We start from the raw sequence: 18,879 nt of genomic DNA on the forward strand, positions 1-18,879 counted from the left end.
TGACAACCACATCCACGGTGACAACCACATCCTCGCTTAACCATTCTCTGCATGACTGTCTATTCATCATCGACATCATAGACCTCCTGTTTTGGATCTTTGAATGTCAGCTCTAGCTTCTTCTTGTCCATCATCAAGCAAAACAAACCTTCCAACACGGTCTTTACATCTTGAGCTTTCAACCACCCAATCATTACTCATGACCACTGTTCACCGTTCACCGTTCACCGTTCCCACCATCATGCATTCTTTCACCACGGCCTTCAATCTTGGCCTTTTCATCAACCACCATCCACCATTTCCGTCATCAGGGGCTTCTCCATCATGTCCCTTTTATCTTGACCATCGTCCATCATCATGGTCCACCAACGGGCTTCTCCATCATGACCCTTTAATCTTGACCATCGTCTACCATTGTCCTACCATCCACCTACCGCCATCGTCCACCAACGGGCTTCTCCATCATGTCCCTTTTATCTTGACCATCGTCCACCATCCACCTACCCCCATCGTCCACCAACGGGCTTCTTCATCATGACCCTTTCATCTTGACGTCCCATCATCGTCCACCATCATCGTCTACCATCATCGTCCACCAACGGGCTTCTCCATCATGACCCTTTAATCTTGACCATCGTCTACCATTGTCCTACCATCCACCCACCGCCATCGTCCACCAACGGGCTTCTTCATCATGACCCTTTTATCTTGACCATCGTCCACCATCGTCCACCATCATCGTCTACCATCATCGTCCACCAACGGGCTTCTCCATCATGACCCTTTAATCTTGACCATCGTCTACCATTGTCCTACCATCCACCCACCGCCATCGTCCACCAACGGGCTTCTTCATCATGACCCTTTTATCTTGACCATCGTCCACCATCGTCCACCATCATCGTCTACCATCATCGTCCACCAACGGGCTTCTCCATCATGACCCTTTAATCTTGACCATCGTCTACCATTGTCCTACCATCCACCCACCGCCATCGTCCACCAACGGGCTTCTTCATCATGACCCTTTTATCTTGACCATCGTCCACCATCGTCTACCATCATCGTCTACTATCATCGTCTACCAACGGGCTTCTCCATCATGTCCTTCTTATCTTGACCATCGTCCACCATTGACAACTGTCCACCTACCATCATCTTCTACCATCATCGTCCACCAACGGGCTTCTCCATCATGTCCATCTTATCTTGAGCGCCCACCATCATTTACCCTCATCGGGCCCTTCCAATATTGGCCTCCGCATCAACCATCATCAGCTTCTTTTTTTCCCACTACCAACGAGCCTTCCGAGGTTTTCGTGTTGCTTTTCTTTTTCTCATGTTGCTCTTTTTTTCGCCTTTACCACCATCGCACTATCCATCAATTTTGAATGTGACCACACACCAATGACCTTTTGACCTCACACCACCAACAAGCCTTTCGATCTTGACCATTATCCACCAAGTGACCTGCATTTTGACAGTCCACCACTGACCAACCGTTCTCTCCATCTTGACCACCATTGACCATACCACCCATCCAACAACTCGTCTTTGTATCCTGACCGTTGTCAACTATGACCCCCTGGTCCACCATCTACTGAGCCCGCCATAGGCCTCGCAGTTTGCCCACCAACTATCATTGACCATACAAGCCATTCAAGTCATTCACCAATGAGCTTTTGCATCTTAACCACCATCAGCCATCCAAATTCCCATTGATTGGTCTTTGTCTCTCAACTCATCGCCATGACAACCATACACCATGGAATTTCTACCATACGCTCGTCCATCATCCACCACAGTCCACTATGATCACCTCTTTCCGGTTTCTGAGGATGAACATTATCTCACAATCCTTCGACCCTTCAACACAAACATCCAAGGTTGTCCCCTATCAACCCTTTCTATGCAATCTGCAAACAAACATGGCCTCGCAAAGGGTCTTGGTCGGCCAGCCATCCACAATAAACCACATCATCACGGTCAATCCAGCAATTGAAGATGTCATTGTCTAGACGAGTCACCCTGCACACTTGGTCGGGAACATGGAATACCTTTTCCTTCACATTATCTTTTAATGTACTATCGCCCTTATTCTTTCAGTCAAATCGGTCAGGTGTTCACATTCAAGATTTTCCATAGCACAAGAATCAATTTATTGAACAACATTCCTATCCTATTTCAGAGACCCCAAAGATATCAGAAGATTGCCAATTCAATCAAGAGCTAACGAGTAGCAACATTTCAAAGCATCAGTAGATCATGATATAGCTACATGTCTCAACAGTTATCATTCCCACAGTCTCCACAGTCTGGATCGCACATCAAGTCCTGATCCGACCCATCACAATGGTAACCACCATAGTCATCCGCAGACAGCCCAGAATCATAAAAGCCATAGTCCTCAACATCCAAATAGCTCTGCTCCACGATACTATCTTGGACAATAGCTTGTATCTCGGACGACGAGTATGACATCGTCTCGTCATCTCCCGAGGAACTCTCGTCGACAGCCTCATCATCAAGAGTCGGCGAAGACACACCTTGATCTTCAGAGTCAGCCTGCTCACCATCTTCAACCCCATTGTTAGCTTCATCATCATTAGATAAAGGTACTGCAAGATCCTGTCCAGGATCCTCACTGTCAGAATCACTAGACCCAATCTCCACCTTCGTCAAAGACGCCACATCCTTGTCGGTAATATCCAAATTCCCCGTCCCCCAATCAGATCCCCAGTCAGATCCCAAGTGTGATTCCCACTCGAGGCCATATGCATACTCATATGCCGAGCTGGCTCGGGGGCCATTAGATCTCACAGATCCCCATGCTCGCAAAGCTGATCTAGGGTCGAAGCCAGACTGGGTTTTGGATTTGAATGCATGCTCCAGCTTCTTCAACGGCTTGGCGATATTCGCTCGCCAGTGGTGCGAGTTCGCATTTTCGCCCCGCTCGTATAGGTTGAGGTAAAAGGTTTGGCTGTGTTGATTGCACTGGAAGGTTTGACGCCTGATACATGATACCTGGGTATGAGCAAGTGGGCGGGAAAGAAAGGGAGCAAACTCACTCATTTACTTTGGCGAAATTCGCATTCAGGATCCCTTCCTCGGAGAATTCTTCGAAATCGCCGGGCTTGTCTGTTGCTACGAAATACCGGACAGACTCTATCGGGCCCTCGGTGGCCTGTTGAACTAGCTGGATGCCGAGGCTGGTATTGGGAGGGGGAGTTGAGTCTGGGAGATTAGTTATTGTGATTTTTGCCCATTTTGTGAACTCGTTGAAGGTGTGTTCGTGGTCGGGCTTTGGGGCGTTGATGGGTTGGACGTTGGTACAGCAGAATAACTGGGACATTTTGGCCGTTTGATTTGCGTGTTTGTGGAATGAGTGTTGTTCTACGTTGGTGATCTTTTTTCTTACTTTGCTAATATGAGAGTTTATTGTACCGACGATGAATGAGCTCGTCAGGATGTGCTAATATTGACCTACGTACTAGCACAGGTGACAGGTGTTTACAGGTATCGTTACGGTTATTCTCGAAGTAGATACCTATCATGCCACTATTCACATCCATGGAAGTCGGGGTCTTTGTGAAGAGTCCACAGTTGAAGACAGTGGAACATCGATATAGTGTGCGTCATTCGCGAAAGATGCTCAAGAAAGATGATTAAATTTACCATTGACAATAACACAAGAAAAGGATTTGGTATACAAACATTTTATAGAAAGCGCCAAAAATTCAAAACATGCCAGTATCAATCAGAAATCCTCGAAGCTGTTGAGGATGGCACCAGGTCTGAGAGAGAATTAGCTGATGAGCACGTTTGAGCTTGTTTTGTTATGGACTTACCCAGAGCCGGGGGACCATTTTTGGCCATTGCTTTTCTGGTCGGGACCAGGACCGTAGATCTGCTCCTGGTGGATCGTGAAGTGGTGGTCGTGTGGTCGGTTCGGGTTCTCGATGTGAACGTTCGACTCCTCCGTCATCCACTGACCGCTGGTGTCTTGGGTCGTGGTGTGGGTTGACTCGTGGGGGTGGGCTAGAGGCTGGTTCTTCCAATAGTGGTGAGGGTTTCCATGTGGCTTGGCAACAGGTGCGGGCACGGGAGCGTGCTCTACAGGGAGTGCGGGAGACTTGGGCTTCGGGACAAGTGTCTGACTGTGGGCTGGCCGGCGAGTAGTGGTCCTGGTCTTGGTGCTGGGCTTTGACGATGATGGAACTGGTGCTGGGGCGGAGGCTGGGTTACTAGCCACAGGGACACTGGGGACAACGCTGGTGTGTTCAGTGGGAGAATACAGAGCGCCGTGGTTGTCGCCAGTAACTTCGGTTTCGAGTCCAGTCATGTCAAGCCCTTTATTACCAGCGGCATTACCACTCTGGGGCTGGGGGTAGGCCGCGCAGGCATCATAATGGCTCTTGGGAGGGGCCTTCAGGCTGTCTGGGAAGGTCTCGGGCGCCTCGATGAGAGTGGCCATCAGACCACCTTCGACGTGCCACTCGATGTGGCAGTGAAGCATCCAAACACCGGGGTTGTCAGCGCGGAAGCGGATAACGGTGTGAGCGTGGTTCTCGACCATGATGGTGTCGCGTCTAATTGGGGTCGCAGAGATGTTGCTAAAGAGACCACTGTAGTAGCCCTCATCGACTCCATTGCGCTGCAGGACCTGGAACTGGTGGCCATGCAAGTGCCATGGGTGCAGATTGCCGTGGTTGTTGTTGATCACAATCTCGACAATATCGCCGTATTTGACAATGAGAGGATTGACCTGGCCGTATACTTCGGGGTTGGAGGCGAGCTCGGGACCGACTGTATTAGCAGTGTACAGGGTCGGGACCTTAGGAGCGATATATGTCTTATTGTTGACAGTGAAGCGTCCAATGCCGTTGATGACAGTAGAGCCGGTGTCAAGAATAATCTGGTGGTTCACTGGCTCCAGCAGAGGCTCGCGGTCGGCAGGCACAAACTCGAGCTCATCGACAAAGTCGAAGCTGGGAGGGAAAACAGGAGGCGCGGGCAAAGGCTTGGACTCGTCGTAAACCAACCAGGCAGTGGCATTGGGATTGTAGCCTGGGGGGATGTCACGACGTTCATAGAAGAACATCATATTTACATCCATGGTATCCCAAATGGCAAAGTTCTGGCTGGTATCAGATTTCGTCTTGATCAAAACACTCATACGCTGACCAGTTGCGATGCGCAGGAATCTGTCTCCCACAGGGAAGGGCTCAGTGTAGACGCCATCGACTTCAACAACAGTCATCTCGTGGCCATCAAACACCCAGGTATGGCCGGGGAAGTTTCCGATGCAGACAATGTGGACCAGGTAGGTCTTGTTGGGCAGAACCTTGATCTTCGTGTCGGTCGCGTCATTGATCAGTGCCGAGTCAGGCAGAGGCTCTCTGCCGTGAAACGCGGCCTGGTTAGCCTCAGAAAGGTAGGAATTGAGGAGATCAGGCATCTGCTGATGATACCAGTCACTCAGGGTGATCGTAAATTCATCATCGTATTCGAAAGGGGCATTAGGATCATGGACAATCAAAGGACCACGGAATCCATCAGGGTATTGGCCCATGTCGTGCGAGTGGTACCAGTATGTTCCAGTTTGGTCGATCTGTAACCAGCATTAGCATATACACAGCTTTCTCAGATCGGGGGACTATCTACATCAACTTGATACTGCATGCGCGAGCCAGGAGCAATAGGGCACTGGGTGACTCCCACAGACCCATCCATAATCGCATTTCCAAACTGGCGGAATCCGTGCCAGTGAATACCAGTGGACTCATTTCCAAGGCCATTGTAGACATCGACGATTAAACGGTCGCCCACATCCACATCAATCTGTGGGCAAGGCCATTGGCCATTGATACCAATGACCGGGCGCTCAAATCCATCAGGGGCAGCATTAACCCAAGTGACGTTCCAGTCGAGGTATACGTCCTTGGCTGCGGCCAGGCCAGCCCAAGTGGCTAACGCCAACAAACCAAATCTTGTCATTGCGACGATATTGAAGGAATGGCGTTCGACCCGAATCAGAAGGATAGTCAAATCCTCCCAAGGAGTGTGTTCGAGGCCGGATCAAAAAAACAAAAAAGAAAAGGTATTAGACCGTGGTTGTCGAAATCGGCGCAGGTCGGCCGCTGTGCTGGATGGCCAAAGATGAGCCGGAAAAACAGGCCTCTTTATCCATGATCAGGGCAAAAACAAAGAACCTCCTGTCGATCTGCGCCAGGGGCCCGAGTATGTTGCTCGGATCGGATCTCATTTCTATGCTTGCCGATGTGCCATGGGTGGTGCCCTTCATTCAGAGCCCTAGGAAACTAGAGCACATAGCAGGCAGTCCTCCGTACTAGGTTCGGTTCTCGGCCGGTGTTGTTTACCATCGAGGAATGCCCTGTGTATGCTCAGAGGGGTGGAATGTAGATAGTTCACCCAGCTTGGTCATGAATTTTGATATGCCACGCAAGGGGGAACATACTCCAGTTGGCAGGTTTATATCGGGCAGTTTCAAGTACAAAGTACAGAGTAAACAAGGGGAATATGAAGTCGAATTTTAATAGCCAGATTAGACAAAGTGTGTGTTCACCTTGTATGCAGTAGACATCTTCGGAGTAGCGCGGTGATCGACAACGACGAACCCTAACTCGCAACAGCATAGGATAGGGCACAGCCTGGACCACTGAAGATCGTTGTAACACACACACGCTGCATAGTCTATCTCGCATATGAATTTATTGGCCCGATGCTCACAGATATGGGTTCAACTGCTTCTAGTCGACAGCGATATCCCAGGTGTGTGACGTTGCACCAGCAACCACTTCAAAAGCCCTCTGCTACAGCGGCAAAGAAAAAACCGCTCAGATCACAAGTGGCCAATGCATTGTGCTGGAGGTCCGTACGCTGTCGTTATCGCAGAGGTTAGGCCCGAAAAAGCGGGGGATGTGCCAGGATTGGCTAGAAGCAGACCCTCGCAGTTGGTGTCTTCATCTGCTGCAGTTGTATCTTGCAGAAGCAGCAGCAGAAGCAATAGCAGCTGAAGAGAATGAGTCAGGGCCAGTCTGATCGGAAAACATCGGCGTCCCCACAGGAACAAGCTGCGTGTCCGTGCGCAACCGGGCCTATAGCGCCCTCGAAGCTCAGATAAGCTGTGGAGTAGAATTTAGTTGAGGAAATTGAGTAAAGAGATAGCAGACGGTGGAGAACGGAGTCACAGAGGGTGGTGAAGGGGGAGAAAAGTGGAGGGGAAAAAAGGAGTTCATCAGAGAGGGGTATCTCTTTGTCTTTTGCCTTTCTTCCCACTGCACGTTGAGTCTTGACCCTTGAACGCACCCTATATACTCGGTCGATGGCGTCTCCTGGCTTCAAATAGCATCATCGAATCTCAATGGCGTAATAGTTTGTGGGGAATATCCGGTTCTAACATCCAAGTCATACGGCTTCGCTCTCCCTGACTCAACTATATCCAAAAGAAAAAAAAATACCATGGATCAATCGCTGACTCTCATCGATGCACAAGTCCACTTCCTCGTGAGTCATTCATGTCAGTCAACCTCAACGCCTGCTAACCCCAATGCCAGGAGGAGCGTGTGGTACTGGTGCACATTCCGTTGGAGTTGTACCCCTACTTCTTGAAGTCTGTTTTGAGACTGATCTTCGATGAAACTTCGTCACTTGAAGACGAGAACGACGACAATGCAGTGGATGATGATGTCGAGAATATCTCAGAGCAAGACTCTGCATATAGACCACCAGCATTCATGAACGTCTCCATCACCCCAGTCGAAGTGTCTGTCATGTGTCCTCGACGCTTGATCGAGAAGTACTTCATCCCAGTCATGGATCAACTTGACCAACTGGATGCCTCTCTCCGGTCTCGGCTAGTCGTGAGCGAAAAGGACTATATCGCCATGCAGGTTCTCGGCCAGGGTCTCGAGGCCGGCAAGCGAGTCTTGGAACTGACCAGTCCACTTGCCTTAGCAGGCATGTATGTGAACTTTGACATCCTATATCTCCAATATAACACCCTTGCTAACATCCTTCAAAGCTCCATCTTCTTTATCTCAACCTACTTCTCCGACTATATTGTATTCCCTTTGCAAAGCAAAGCAAACGTAATGACGGCCCTCGAAAGCAGAGGCTTCCAATTTGACACCGAAACCGCATCCTTCGCCACCAACCCCCTCAGTCCAAGCGTCGAAAGAAGACTCAGCGACCTCATCCCCCCGAGGACACCCCCACCCTCAACTCTAGGCGAGCTCCAAACCCGCACCTTCGCCAACCTCCGCAAACACCGAATCACCCCTTCCGTAGACGCCACCCTACGCCTAGTCCAGTGCGCCGCCCACCACGAGTACCACTGCCAAAAGAGCTCAATGTCCATTCTCCGCGACGCCCTCACGACAGTCCTGCTCGTTGACGAACCACGCTTCCTCTCCCTAACCCTCGCCGCCCTCGACCCAGCAGCCTCCCTTCTCTTAGAGAAGCGCCTCCTCCCCCGCTTCGCACGCCAATCCCCTCACGAAGACGGCTACGAAGACGGCTCCGGTCTTCTCCTCGGCTCTAAAGAAGATCACCTCGTCCCTATCACCCTCGATCTCCGTGATCTCCCTCTCGAAGCCTCCGGCATCGTCTGCGGCGTCGCCGGCCGTCTCGCCGATGCCGCTACGAGCCCGCTAATTGGCACAGGTGTCAGCGTCTCTGCATCTGAGCCCCTGGATTCTCTGGACACGCGTCTAGCCACCTTCTCCGTCTCAAGCAACGCCACCCCATCTCACATTCTGCACCCTTTATCGCAGACCCATCATCTCCAGCCTGATAGGGACGCCGTCGCTGATGCAGTCGAGATTAGTTTCTTGAGCACTGCTCGTGCCGGCACAATTATCGTCGGCGAGGATGAGTTGAGGAGGGCGATTGATGCGCTTGAGGCGGAAAAGATGGAGTCGCAGACGCCTGATCATCTGCGGGAATAGGGGGTTGGTTTTGATGTCGGCTTTATGACTTATGCTCTGATGTTTGATGTGGTGTTCGGATTGCTCAGAAAAGTTTTTGGCTTTTTCTTTCTTTTTTTTTTTTTTTTTCGGCCTTGTTTTAATATTTGTATATTAAATGTTGCTTTATGGGGTCCGGTCATGTTCGCTCTCATCTCTCTTGATGGTATCTATGTACATATTTGCTGGCTTAATGATATTCTTCACTTATGTGATCAATCTTCTAGTATCGCAGGATGCCTCCCTTTTCTTTTTCTATGCGTTTTCTGTGTTTAATAGGGAGGTTAGGCTATTGGACAGGTAATACCTTGGGTATTGTACGATATTTCCCAAACGGGGGGTTCAACTTTCTATTTTTGTTGGAGCTCACGCAACAACTATATATATTCACCACGACAACTTATACAGGAAGAGGTGGGATAAAAATTAAAAGTACCGAGCAATTGGTTGTTTGTTGCTTAATTTCATATGTCATTCAAAATGCATATAGACTGGACATATAAAGCACCTAGCAGGTCTAGTAATGTGCCCAATGAATTGTTTTGACATCAGCCTAGGTAGCTACAGTCTACATATAGACCAGCTTTTATTGGGATCTGTTGTTCGCAAGGTACCGCTTGATAGTACCACAGTTTTACCCAAAACAGCACCATAGCCTTCCAAGTGCGATGTGCGCTTTATCCAGTTGATCAACGCCGTGTTTTGAGCGACGGGGATTGCAACAAGGCAGCAAAACCGCCATAGACACCGAGAGGCTGCGCGACAATTGGTATCAGATGCGCATACTGGGGTACGGTGGCATTATGTAGCGCGTGGTGCTTGACGGACTGCATGAGTGGATGTTGACGGAGAACCCAAAGTCCCGCTCAACAGGCCAAATGCGCCTTGCGTTGTTCGATCATGATAGCTAAGTCCGAGAAAATCCAATCTAAGCTCACCCATAGACTCTGACAGTACCTAGAAAAATAGTCAGCACACGAATCGCCAAAATCTCAAGCCAACAGAACCCTTACCATCTGAGCATCCAGCAGCCCAATTGCCGCCCCCCTCATTCCACGCCACACAACTGACAGCCTTCACCATCCCCCCAACAGACACAGCCGCAGTAACCTCCCCATTAAGAACATCCCAAGCAAAAGCCGCCGCCCCATCCCCACCCCCTGCCTCACTCCCACTCAGCACAACCGCATCCCCCCTGCGCAAAAACAGACCGCACCCGCAGCTCCGCATTGCGATACACATGTCGCGTCCTCGTCATACCCGGCCGCGCAGCCTTCTCCCCCCCAAACGCAGTCAGCAACTTACCATCCAACCGATCCAGCATGCGAATATACCCATCCAGCGTCGAAACCAGCAACGCATTACCATCATCCGAGCAGCGCACACTCGTCACCGGATGCGCGAGGACATCAACAGTCGTATTTCCCGTTCGCACATCATAGACCCGCGCGTGGCCGTCGTAACTTCCACTCGCTATCGAGTAACTGCCCATATGCACATGCAGCGTTGAGACCGTGTCGGTGGCTTCCGTGAGCGTCTGAATGGGTTTGTAGCTCGATGCCCGCGTGTCCCAGAGGTTGATGGTTGTATCTGCGCTGCCTGAAAAGAAACTAGTCAGATATGTTCTTGCTTGGACAGCTGTAATTCATACCGGTTACGACTACTGAGTCGCCATCGCCTGCGAACTGTACCGCTTCGATGCGGCCATTATGGCCCGACCATCGCCGTGTTGTGACTCCATTTTCCACGTCCCAGAGGAAGGCTTGTCGGTCGCCGCCTACACTGGCAAAGCGGGCGTTGTCGCCGGCGACGGCTACGTCTAGGACGGTGTAGCCATGGGCTTCGTATTTCTGGATCGGGGTTGTTGTTTGGGGTGTCGCTAGGCCGTTGGAATTTGCGGGAACTGCGCGCGAGAGGTGGACTGATCGGTCTGAGGAACCTGTGAGGATGTAGGTGCCTCCGGAGCTTGAGTAGGTTACCGCGTTGACCGCGCCTGGGAGGTATTAGCATTTCGGCCTCAGGACGTATTTGGGGAGTGACACGACGTCTAGGTAATTAGGGCTCACCATTATGTGTTTTGAGAGTGTGGATGGGCCTGGTTGGGAATATTGTCCGGGGCATGGCCGTTGAGTTGGGGTCAAAGTAAGGAAATTGGTGGAGTTGGGAAAATGCGGGATGGAGCTCGGAGCTTCAAGTCCACCAGTTCGGGAAATGGGCCGACATTACGAGGTAATTTCCAGACTTTGAAACTGTGACCCATAAGAATTAACTCTGTATTTCACATTACGGAATACAGAGGAGGTTATTATCAAGGTTGTAGACACACCATCGCTAGCTACCAGCGGTAAATGGATATAACAAAAATGAACCAGCCCTTCAGACAAAGGTGCTTCCAAGCGCGAACGACAAGACATAGGGTACTCAAAAGAGAACAAAAAACAAGAGCACGGTTCGACTCCTCCCCTTTTGAATGATTCGGGTCGATTCCCGGTGAAAATGCAACATCTTAACGACGTCCGTGGCTGCGAGTGCTGGAGCCTTGGAGACTCTCGATCTCCTGCTCGAGAGATTTGATTCTGTAATTTGTTAGTAATGCACAAATCACCCAGGCAAACTTTCAGAACATACGCAGCATGGGTAGCCTCGAGATCCTTGTTGAGGCGGTCGCGCTCGGAGATGAGCTTCTGCTCCCACTGGCGGAAACGCTGCTCCTCGACCTTGACCTGCTCGGTGAAGCGCTTGCGCAGAGTTTCCTCTTCCTCCTTGAACTTGGGGTTGTCGAGTTTGCGTGGCCGGGCCTCGCCGAACTTGCGGGTTTCCATTTGCTGGGCACGGTAGGCCTCGTAGTGCGATTCTTCCGTAGTGTGAATGAGGTCAAGCATGTGAGTGCGGATCAGGATCGAACGGAGTTTCTTGAAGTCGCAGTGATCCTCGTTCTCCACCTCAGCGACACCCCAGGCGTACTGACGACCCTTGACAACACGGCCATCGTTGGCCTTGACATCCTTCTCGGAACCGATGACGGCGAAAGGCATAGCAGCCATGAGGCTGCGGGCGTGGGAAGCGGCGTGCTCGTCGTCCTCCTCGATAGGTGGGGTGTAAATCTTGATGCCCTGGGCCTCGATAACAGCGCGAATCTAATGTATTGTTAACTTCGATTTCCGAATCTGATCCTTCTAGTCCTCGGTTCACTCACTCTCTCCTTGTAGCGGACGAGATCTGCGTGGCTCAGGGTATCGGCCTTGGCAACCACGGGGATCAGGTTGACACGGGAGCTCAGGCGCTTCATCACCTCGATATCGAGAGGCTTCAGGGTGTGTCCGGTGGGGCGAATAAAGTACAAGCAAGCATGAACACGCATGTCGATCTTGTCACTTCGGCGGGGCTGCTGCTCCTGGAGCATGTATGACTCGTGCTGGTCATCCAGGAATTCGATAATGGGCTGCCACGAGTCACGGTTGTTCACGTAGTCTCCAAATCCAGGGGTATCAATGACGGTGAGGCGGACTAGAAAATCGGCCGTGATTAGCTACCAAAACACAGGGGTCGAAAGCTCCCTCCACAAAGGCAATTGGGCCGCACCTTTGAAGAACTTCTCCTCGAGCTCAGCCTTGGTAATCTCAATCTCCACGGTTCGATCGACCTGCTTCTGGTGGCGGCGCTTGTGGTCGGCATAGTTCTTAATGGTGGTGGAGAAGAGAGTGTTGATGAATGTTGTCTTTCCCAATCCCGACTCTCCGGCAACCTGATGGAGGCTCCATTAGCATCGGGACGCGTTGATGATTGTCCCAGAAATTGCAAAACACACCATAATAGTGAAGGCTGCACCCCGCTTCGCGACGATCTTGTGGCTATACAGCTTAATTAGAACCTCTCCTCGCATCCACCGTAATCAAAGGCACACACACCGCTGGTTGGGAAGCTATATCGAAAACGGCAAATTAGCTATCAGGGTTCAGGGAGAAGTTGCTGGCTTTCAAAAATGCTTACATTGGCAATGCCAATGGGCGAGGCGGTCTCTGTGGTGGACATGATGGCTGATAGGGGGGATTAAAAACAATTCGGGATCACAACAAAAAAAGAAGATGAAGAAGAGGCCTCTGTAGGGAGTAAGACCAGAAGTAAGAAGAAAGAATAAGTCGACTCCTGAGAGGAAAAAAGGGAAAAGGAGTAACGCAGGTCGTGAAATCGGATCTCTCGAACTGCCCGTCGCTGCTTCCCCCTGAATCTCCTTTCGTTTTCTGGAGTATACCTCACCTTGCCTATCTGGGTTTAGCGTGACGCACTAGTACTGAATGGGCCCGGAGTCGGGCCATAGATGATCCGCAGGGTCTTATCACGGTAGCTTGGAATTATCTTTAATTTTTTGATCATTGGGATCGCCGACTGCCAAAATGAAGACAGACTTCAAGGTACGTACTGTGGTCGAATCTTTGATCGCATACATTTTACAGCAAGCCCCAGTCATAGAAATTTGTACTAACATGTTCAATTTTAGTTCTCCAACCTTTTGGGGACGGTCTATCGCAAAGGAAATCTTCTCTTTACTCCCGATGGAACATGTTTGCTCTCACCCGTAGGCAATCGAGTCTCAGTCTTTGATCTGGTGCAGTAGGTGTCGCTTGGAGTTCTTTCGTTCTGCGAATTGGGAACACAGTCCACTTACAATTGCTGGCATAGAAATACTTCATACACTTTGCCCTTTTCGCACCGTACAAACATCGACCGCCTCGACCTTTCGCCGAAGGGTAATCTTTTGTTGACTGTGGACGAGAATGGCCGCGCAATTTTGACCAATTTCCAACGGCGCATCGCCATTCACCACTTCTCATTCAAGGGACGAGTGTCTGCGCTCAAGTTTTCCCCCTCCGGCCGACATTTCGCCGTTGGTGTGGGACGGCGCCTGCAGATTTGGCAGACACCCTCTACGCCCGGGACTGAAACCAATGGCGAGATTGAGTTCGCACCGTTCGTTCTACACCGGGATCTTGCCGCGCACTTCGACGACATCCAAAGTGTCGAGTGGTCTAGCGATTCACGCTTCTTGCTCACCGCCGCTAAGGATCTGACGGCGCGAGTATGGAGTATGGATCCGGAAGAAGGCTTTGAGCCGACCACTTTGGCTGGACACAGACAGGGTGTTGTCGCAGCTTATTTCAATGCGACACAAGAAGTGGTGGGTGCTACTCGAAATCTTCTGCGCTGAAATGCCATACTAACTACATATAAAGATTTATACTGTCAGCCAGGATGGTGCGCTTTTCCGCTGGGAATATGTCACAAAGAAAGACGAGGAAACGATGGAAGATATTTCCGACGCTCGATGGAGGATTGTGAAGAAAGATTTCTTCATGCAGAATGACGCCAAGGTCAAGTGTGCTGCGTTCCATGCTGCATCAAACCTCCTAGTGGTAGGATTTTCCAACGGCCTCTTCGGACTCTACGACCTGCCAGAGTTCAACATGATCCACCTTCTGAGGTACATTAGTCTGCAATCTTATCTTCCTTCTCATGGGAGCTAACATATTTCCCTCTAGTGTCTCACAGAGCAACATCGATGTTGTGACGATTAACAAATCAGGTGAGTGGCTAGCATTCGGATCGTCGAAGCACGGTCAGCTGCTGGTGTGGGAATGGCAGTCCGAGTCGTATATCCTCAAACAACAAGGACACCTTGATTCTATGAACGCACTGGCATATTCGCCGGACGGTCAAAGAATCGTCACGGCTGCTGATGACGGCAAAATCAAGGTTTGGGATGTCAAGTCGGGCTTCTGCATTGTTACATTCACCGAGCACACTAGTGGCGTGACCGCATGTCAGTTCGCAAAGAAAGGAAATGTGTTGTTCACAGCATCTCTGGATGGTTCCATCCGAGCATGGGATCTCATCCGTTACCGCAACTTCCGAACCTTCACAGCACCATCCCGACTTTCGTTCTCCTCGTTGGCTGTGGATCCCAGTGGAGAGGTGATCTGTGCCGGTTCGCCGGACTCCTTCGACATTCACGTGTGGTCCGTGCAGACTGGTCAATTGCTTGACCAGCTCTCCGGCCACGAGGGTCCAGTCTCCAGCCTTGCTTTCGCTGCCGATGGCAACCACCTTGTCAGTGGAAGTTGGGATCACACAGTTCGCATCTGGAGCATCTTCGGACGGTCACAAACCAGCGAACCTCTCAAGCTTATGTCAGATATTCTCAGTGTGGCTTTCCGCCCAGATGGACAACAAGTTGCTGCCTCTACGCTAGATGGTCAACTCTCCTTCTGGTCAGTTGAAGACGCCGTCCAGCAAGGTGGAGTCGATGGTCGCCGTGACGTCTCTGGAGGACGTCGGGTGGCTGATCGCCGTACTGCTGCCAATGCCGCAGGCACCAAGTCTTTCAACAGAATCACTTACAGCGCAGACGGTAGCTGCATTCTGGCTGGCGGTAACAGCAAATATATCTGTTTGTATGATGTTGGAACAGGTTCATTGATCAAGAAGTTCACCGTCTCCGTCAACACCTCGATCGATGGCACCCAGGAGTTCCTGACGAGTCGTGATATGACTGAAGCCGGTCCTCGTGCTCTTATTGATGAGACTGGTGAAGCTTCTGATCGCGAGGATCGTGCTGATAACACCCTTCCCGGCGCGAAGCGCGGTGATGCCGGTGCGCGCACGACACGCCCGGAAGTGCGCGTGACGTCTGTGGATTTCGCACCGACTGGACGAGCATTCTGCGCCGCATCTACTGAAGGCCTGCTGGTCTACAGCTTGGATACAGACTTTGTCTTTGATCCCTATGATTTGGACATTACAATCACACCCTCGAGCATTCTTGCCACCTTAGATGCCGCCAAGGAAGCTGCCGTATCCGACACCGTGGATGAGGAAAACACTTTCCTCAAAGCTCTGATCATGGCCTTCCGATTGAACGAACAAAAGTTACTCCGTGTCGTATATGAAGCAATCCCTCCGTCAGATATTCCCCATGTGGTTCGGTCCGTGCCCTCAGTCTATCTACCTCGCCTTCTCCGATTTGTTGCACATGCCGCGGAAGAGACACCCCATCTTGAGTTTAATCTCATGTGGATTGAGTCTTTATTCAGCAGCCACGGGCGATACTTCAAGGAAAACACAGGTACCTTCGCAACTGAGCTCCGTGCTGTCCAGCGGGCTGTCGATGATATCCGCGAGAACCTCAAGCGGTTGACCGAAAAGAACCTTTACGATCTCAACTATCTGCTTTCAAAGCCTGTCCTCGGAGACAAGAAGACAAGCAAAGCTCTGCTAGCCATGGAAACCGAGGATGCCGAGGTTGATGATCAGATGGTCGATGCTGACGATGGAGAGGGTGAATGGGTTGGCCTTGAATGATTTATATGGGTTTCTTAGTGTGTGTCTACTTGCATCTGAGCCAGGCGTTTTGTATATAGTAGCAAAGACCAAAAAGGGAAATAGACCGCGGCCTTCGCGGCCTTGTGATTAATACTCCAAGTACCGCTCCAGAGCTCTCTGAGACCTCAAACGGGCCCTTTGTCCATCTGTAGCAAACGCTCTCCATATAAAATAATCAAAAAAGCGTTAATACTATCCGAATGTCTGCTGTACCACCCTCTCTCTACCCTTCTTCCTCTTCTTACCATCCAACTACCTCCATAATCTCCCGGTCCCAGCATCCCGGACAATCCAAGGCTCCGGAGAATCACTTATCTAAGTACATCTTCCTCGCTGTCCCAAGACAAAAGCTTCATCAGTCAGTCAGCTCTAGATGGCCGGGTTCGCTTTTTGGCCCCTCGTGGGCGTGTTGGTCGTGGTCTACCTACTCTGGCGAGCACCGGCTTCCAGTTTGAGGCAGGTTCCCACGGTCAGGTACAAGTGGTATCTCCCGGATTTTCTCAACCGTATTCTCTACTATCCTAAAGCGGCGAGCATGATCAGTCGAGGATATCACAAGGTGTGTGGTCTACTTGTATTTGGTGATCCAGCCTTATTGACCAGCATCTGCATCTAAGTACAAGGATACTCCCTTCCGCATCCTCACAGGCGATGGAGAAGTCATCGTTTTGCCTGTGAAATACCAACATGAACTGAGACATCTGCCGCCGTCGAAACTCAGTTCTTTACATGCTCAATACGAGGTAATCCCATAAGCTGAGAATGGTGCTACGTTACTTCCAGAATTTAGGGCTGACCTACTTCGCAGAATGCACTGGGAGAGTACACCAATATCAGAATCGATACTCTTTTGCCTGCCCTGACTGTGCGAAAACGGTTAACGCCCAATCTAGGTACTGCCATCCTTTGGGCTTCTTATTTTCGACGTTACGCGAGACTAGGAGCTAATATGCCATGTGTCATCGTACAGTCCATGTCATTCCCCGGGTTATCGACGAGCTCAGGGTAGCATTCGATACCGTCCTCGCAGGATGCGAAGGTGAGAAATATGCTGCTTTGCGTGACAGATGATCAGCGCTAGTATACTAACAGCAAGATGCCGAGTATAGACGATTGGGTCAAAATCAACCCAGGCGAGATGTCCACGCGGCTCATCGCCCTCGCAACATCCCGCGTAATGGCCGGTGACATCCTCCGCCAAAATGAGGAATGGCTGAATATCGCAAGCAGCTATGCCCACAACGTAGGCATCACATTGCTTCTTCTCCGCCCAGTTCCCAAGTATCTCCGTCCCATCGTCGCGCGTCTCCTCCCCTGCATCCGGCATATGAAGGAGCAGCTTCGCTTCGCGAAAGACCTCTTCATCCCGCTAATCAACGAACGCAAGCAGGCGCAGAAGGCTGACGGTGCGGCTTCCTCCAAGCCAGACGACTTTTTGCAGTGGATGATGGATTTGGGCGAGAGCGAGGGGGAAAACCTCGACCCGGATTCCCTGGCGCATCACATGCTGCTTCTGGTTACACTGGCTGTCACGCACACCAGTACTATGGCGTTGTGTCACTGTCTCTATGATCTGATTATGAAGCCCGAATACATCGAGCCTCTGCGGGAGGAAATGCGTCGCACCCTGCCCGATGGCTGGTACAAGGCAACTCAGGCTTCGCTACATGAGCAGGCTCGTTTGGATAGCTTCCTGCGGGAGTCTCAACGCTTCGGTCCGCCCGGTGAATGTAAGTTTTGTGGATAATTCCCTTATAACAGCGCACAACAGTCATAGACAGGGAATATGAGATATGAGACTTCATATCATGTTCTAACCCTTGAGCTGTGTAGTATCCTTCCACCGCATCGTGAAGGAGCCCATCACACTCAGTGACGGTCTCACTTTGCCAGTCGAGACACATGTCTGCTTCCCTTCAGGTCCCATTAGCAAAGACGACGCATTCATTCCAAACCCATCAGTCTTCGACGGATTCCGCTGGTGTCAGGACCCTAGCGATCGTTTTGCCCTGACTCCTGAACTGAATGGCAGCACTGAGAAGGGCCAGGCTGAGAAGCCTGCGTCTTCTTCACACTTCGTTTCGATCACACCAGCTCATATGCATTTTGGCTTTGGACGGCAGGCCTGTCCCGGTCGGTTCTTTGCGGCTAATACCCTGAAAGCAATCTTGAGCCGTATTATCCTGGACTACGAGTTCAAGTTTGTTGACGGGTTGGAGGGGAAGAGACCTGCCAATCTTGTGGTTGGGGAGCATATTCTTCCCAGTATGAGTGCTGAGATGTTGTTCCGCAAAAGACCTGTTGGGCTTTGAGTAGATGAGTGTATTTACATTGGAAGATTTGCGGAATGATGCTTGGACAGTTGGAGGCTCATACGTTGTGCCATACTTGGTTGTTGGATGATGTGGCTCTTTGACAAGAGAGTGAGCTCCAATTAAGAAATACGAGAATCAAATCTTTGGTTTAAATTCCATCTTGCATTCATCTTCAATGGATATAAGCATTGCCGTGACAT

The 18,879-nt window shown here is 50.7% G+C and overlaps 6 protein-coding genes across 6 annotated transcripts; 3 read left to right on the forward strand and 3 right to left on the reverse strand.

The window, feature by feature from the left end:
• Positions 1-2,255: 2,255 nt before the first annotated feature.
• On the reverse strand, positions 2,256-3,352 carry N7457_001781 (uncharacterized protein; the record flags this gene model as incomplete). The annotated part of the gene is made up of 3 exons (XM_057172827.1): positions 2,256-2,274; positions 2,327-3,010; positions 3,069-3,352. 3 exons carry the CDS (start codon positions 3,350-3,352, stop codon positions 2,256-2,258), a joined length of 987 nt encoding a protein of 328 aa, XP_057036730.1.
• Positions 3,353-3,757: 405 nt separating this feature from the next.
• Positions 3,758-5,997, reverse strand: abr1 (multicopper oxidase abr1; the record flags this gene model as incomplete). Its single annotated transcript, XM_057172828.1, has 3 exons — positions 3,758-3,794; positions 3,849-5,611; positions 5,665-5,997. 3 exons carry the CDS (start codon positions 5,995-5,997, stop codon positions 3,758-3,760), a joined length of 2,133 nt encoding a protein of 710 aa, XP_057036731.1.
• Positions 5,998-7,482: 1,485 nt separating this feature from the next.
• N7457_001783 (ACT domain-containing protein) lies at positions 7,483-8,969 on the forward strand (the record flags this gene model as incomplete). The annotated part of the gene is made up of 2 exons (XM_057172829.1): positions 7,483-7,527; positions 7,578-8,969. The coding sequence occupies 2 exons, from the start codon at positions 7,483-7,485 to the stop codon at positions 8,967-8,969; spliced, it is 1,437 nt and encodes a 478-aa protein (XP_057036732.1).
• Positions 8,970-9,921: 952 nt separating this feature from the next.
• Positions 9,922-13,019, reverse strand: aspC (septin CDC12; the record flags this gene model as incomplete). Its single annotated transcript, XM_057172830.1, is given in 11 exon segments — positions 9,922-9,944; positions 10,001-10,237; positions 10,248-10,586; positions 10,639-10,980; positions 11,054-11,168; positions 11,499-11,544; positions 11,616-12,124; positions 12,184-12,494; positions 12,570-12,732; positions 12,796-12,831; positions 12,978-13,019. The coding sequence occupies 11 exon segments, from the start codon at positions 13,017-13,019 to the stop codon at positions 9,922-9,924; spliced, it is 2,163 nt and encodes a 720-aa protein (XP_057036733.1).
• A 362-nt stretch (positions 13,020-13,381) lies between these two features.
• On the forward strand, positions 13,382-16,343 carry N7457_001785 (snoRNA-binding rRNA-processing protein PWP2; the record flags this gene model as incomplete). Its single annotated transcript, XM_057172831.1, has 5 exons — positions 13,382-13,399; positions 13,486-13,598; positions 13,668-14,163; positions 14,219-14,466; positions 14,525-16,343. The coding sequence occupies 5 exons, from the start codon at positions 13,382-13,384 to the stop codon at positions 16,341-16,343; spliced, it is 2,694 nt and encodes an 897-aa protein (XP_057036734.1).
• A 394-nt stretch (positions 16,344-16,737) lies between these two features.
• On the forward strand, positions 16,738-18,676 carry N7457_001786 (cytochrome P450; the record flags this gene model as incomplete). Its single annotated transcript, XM_057172832.1, has 6 exons — positions 16,738-16,923; positions 16,982-17,107; positions 17,173-17,257; positions 17,335-17,403; positions 17,474-18,094; positions 18,198-18,676. The coding sequence occupies 6 exons, from the start codon at positions 16,738-16,740 to the stop codon at positions 18,674-18,676; spliced, it is 1,566 nt and encodes a 521-aa protein (XP_057036735.1).
• Between the last annotated feature and the right edge of the window lie 203 nt (positions 18,677-18,879).

Source organism: Penicillium paradoxum, assembly GCF_028828445.1.
Source record: "Penicillium paradoxum strain IBT 22861 chromosome Unknown utg000002l_segment0_segment0, whole genome shotgun sequence".
Taxonomy (NCBI): Eukaryota; Fungi; Ascomycota; class Eurotiomycetes; order Eurotiales; family Aspergillaceae; genus Penicillium; species Penicillium paradoxum.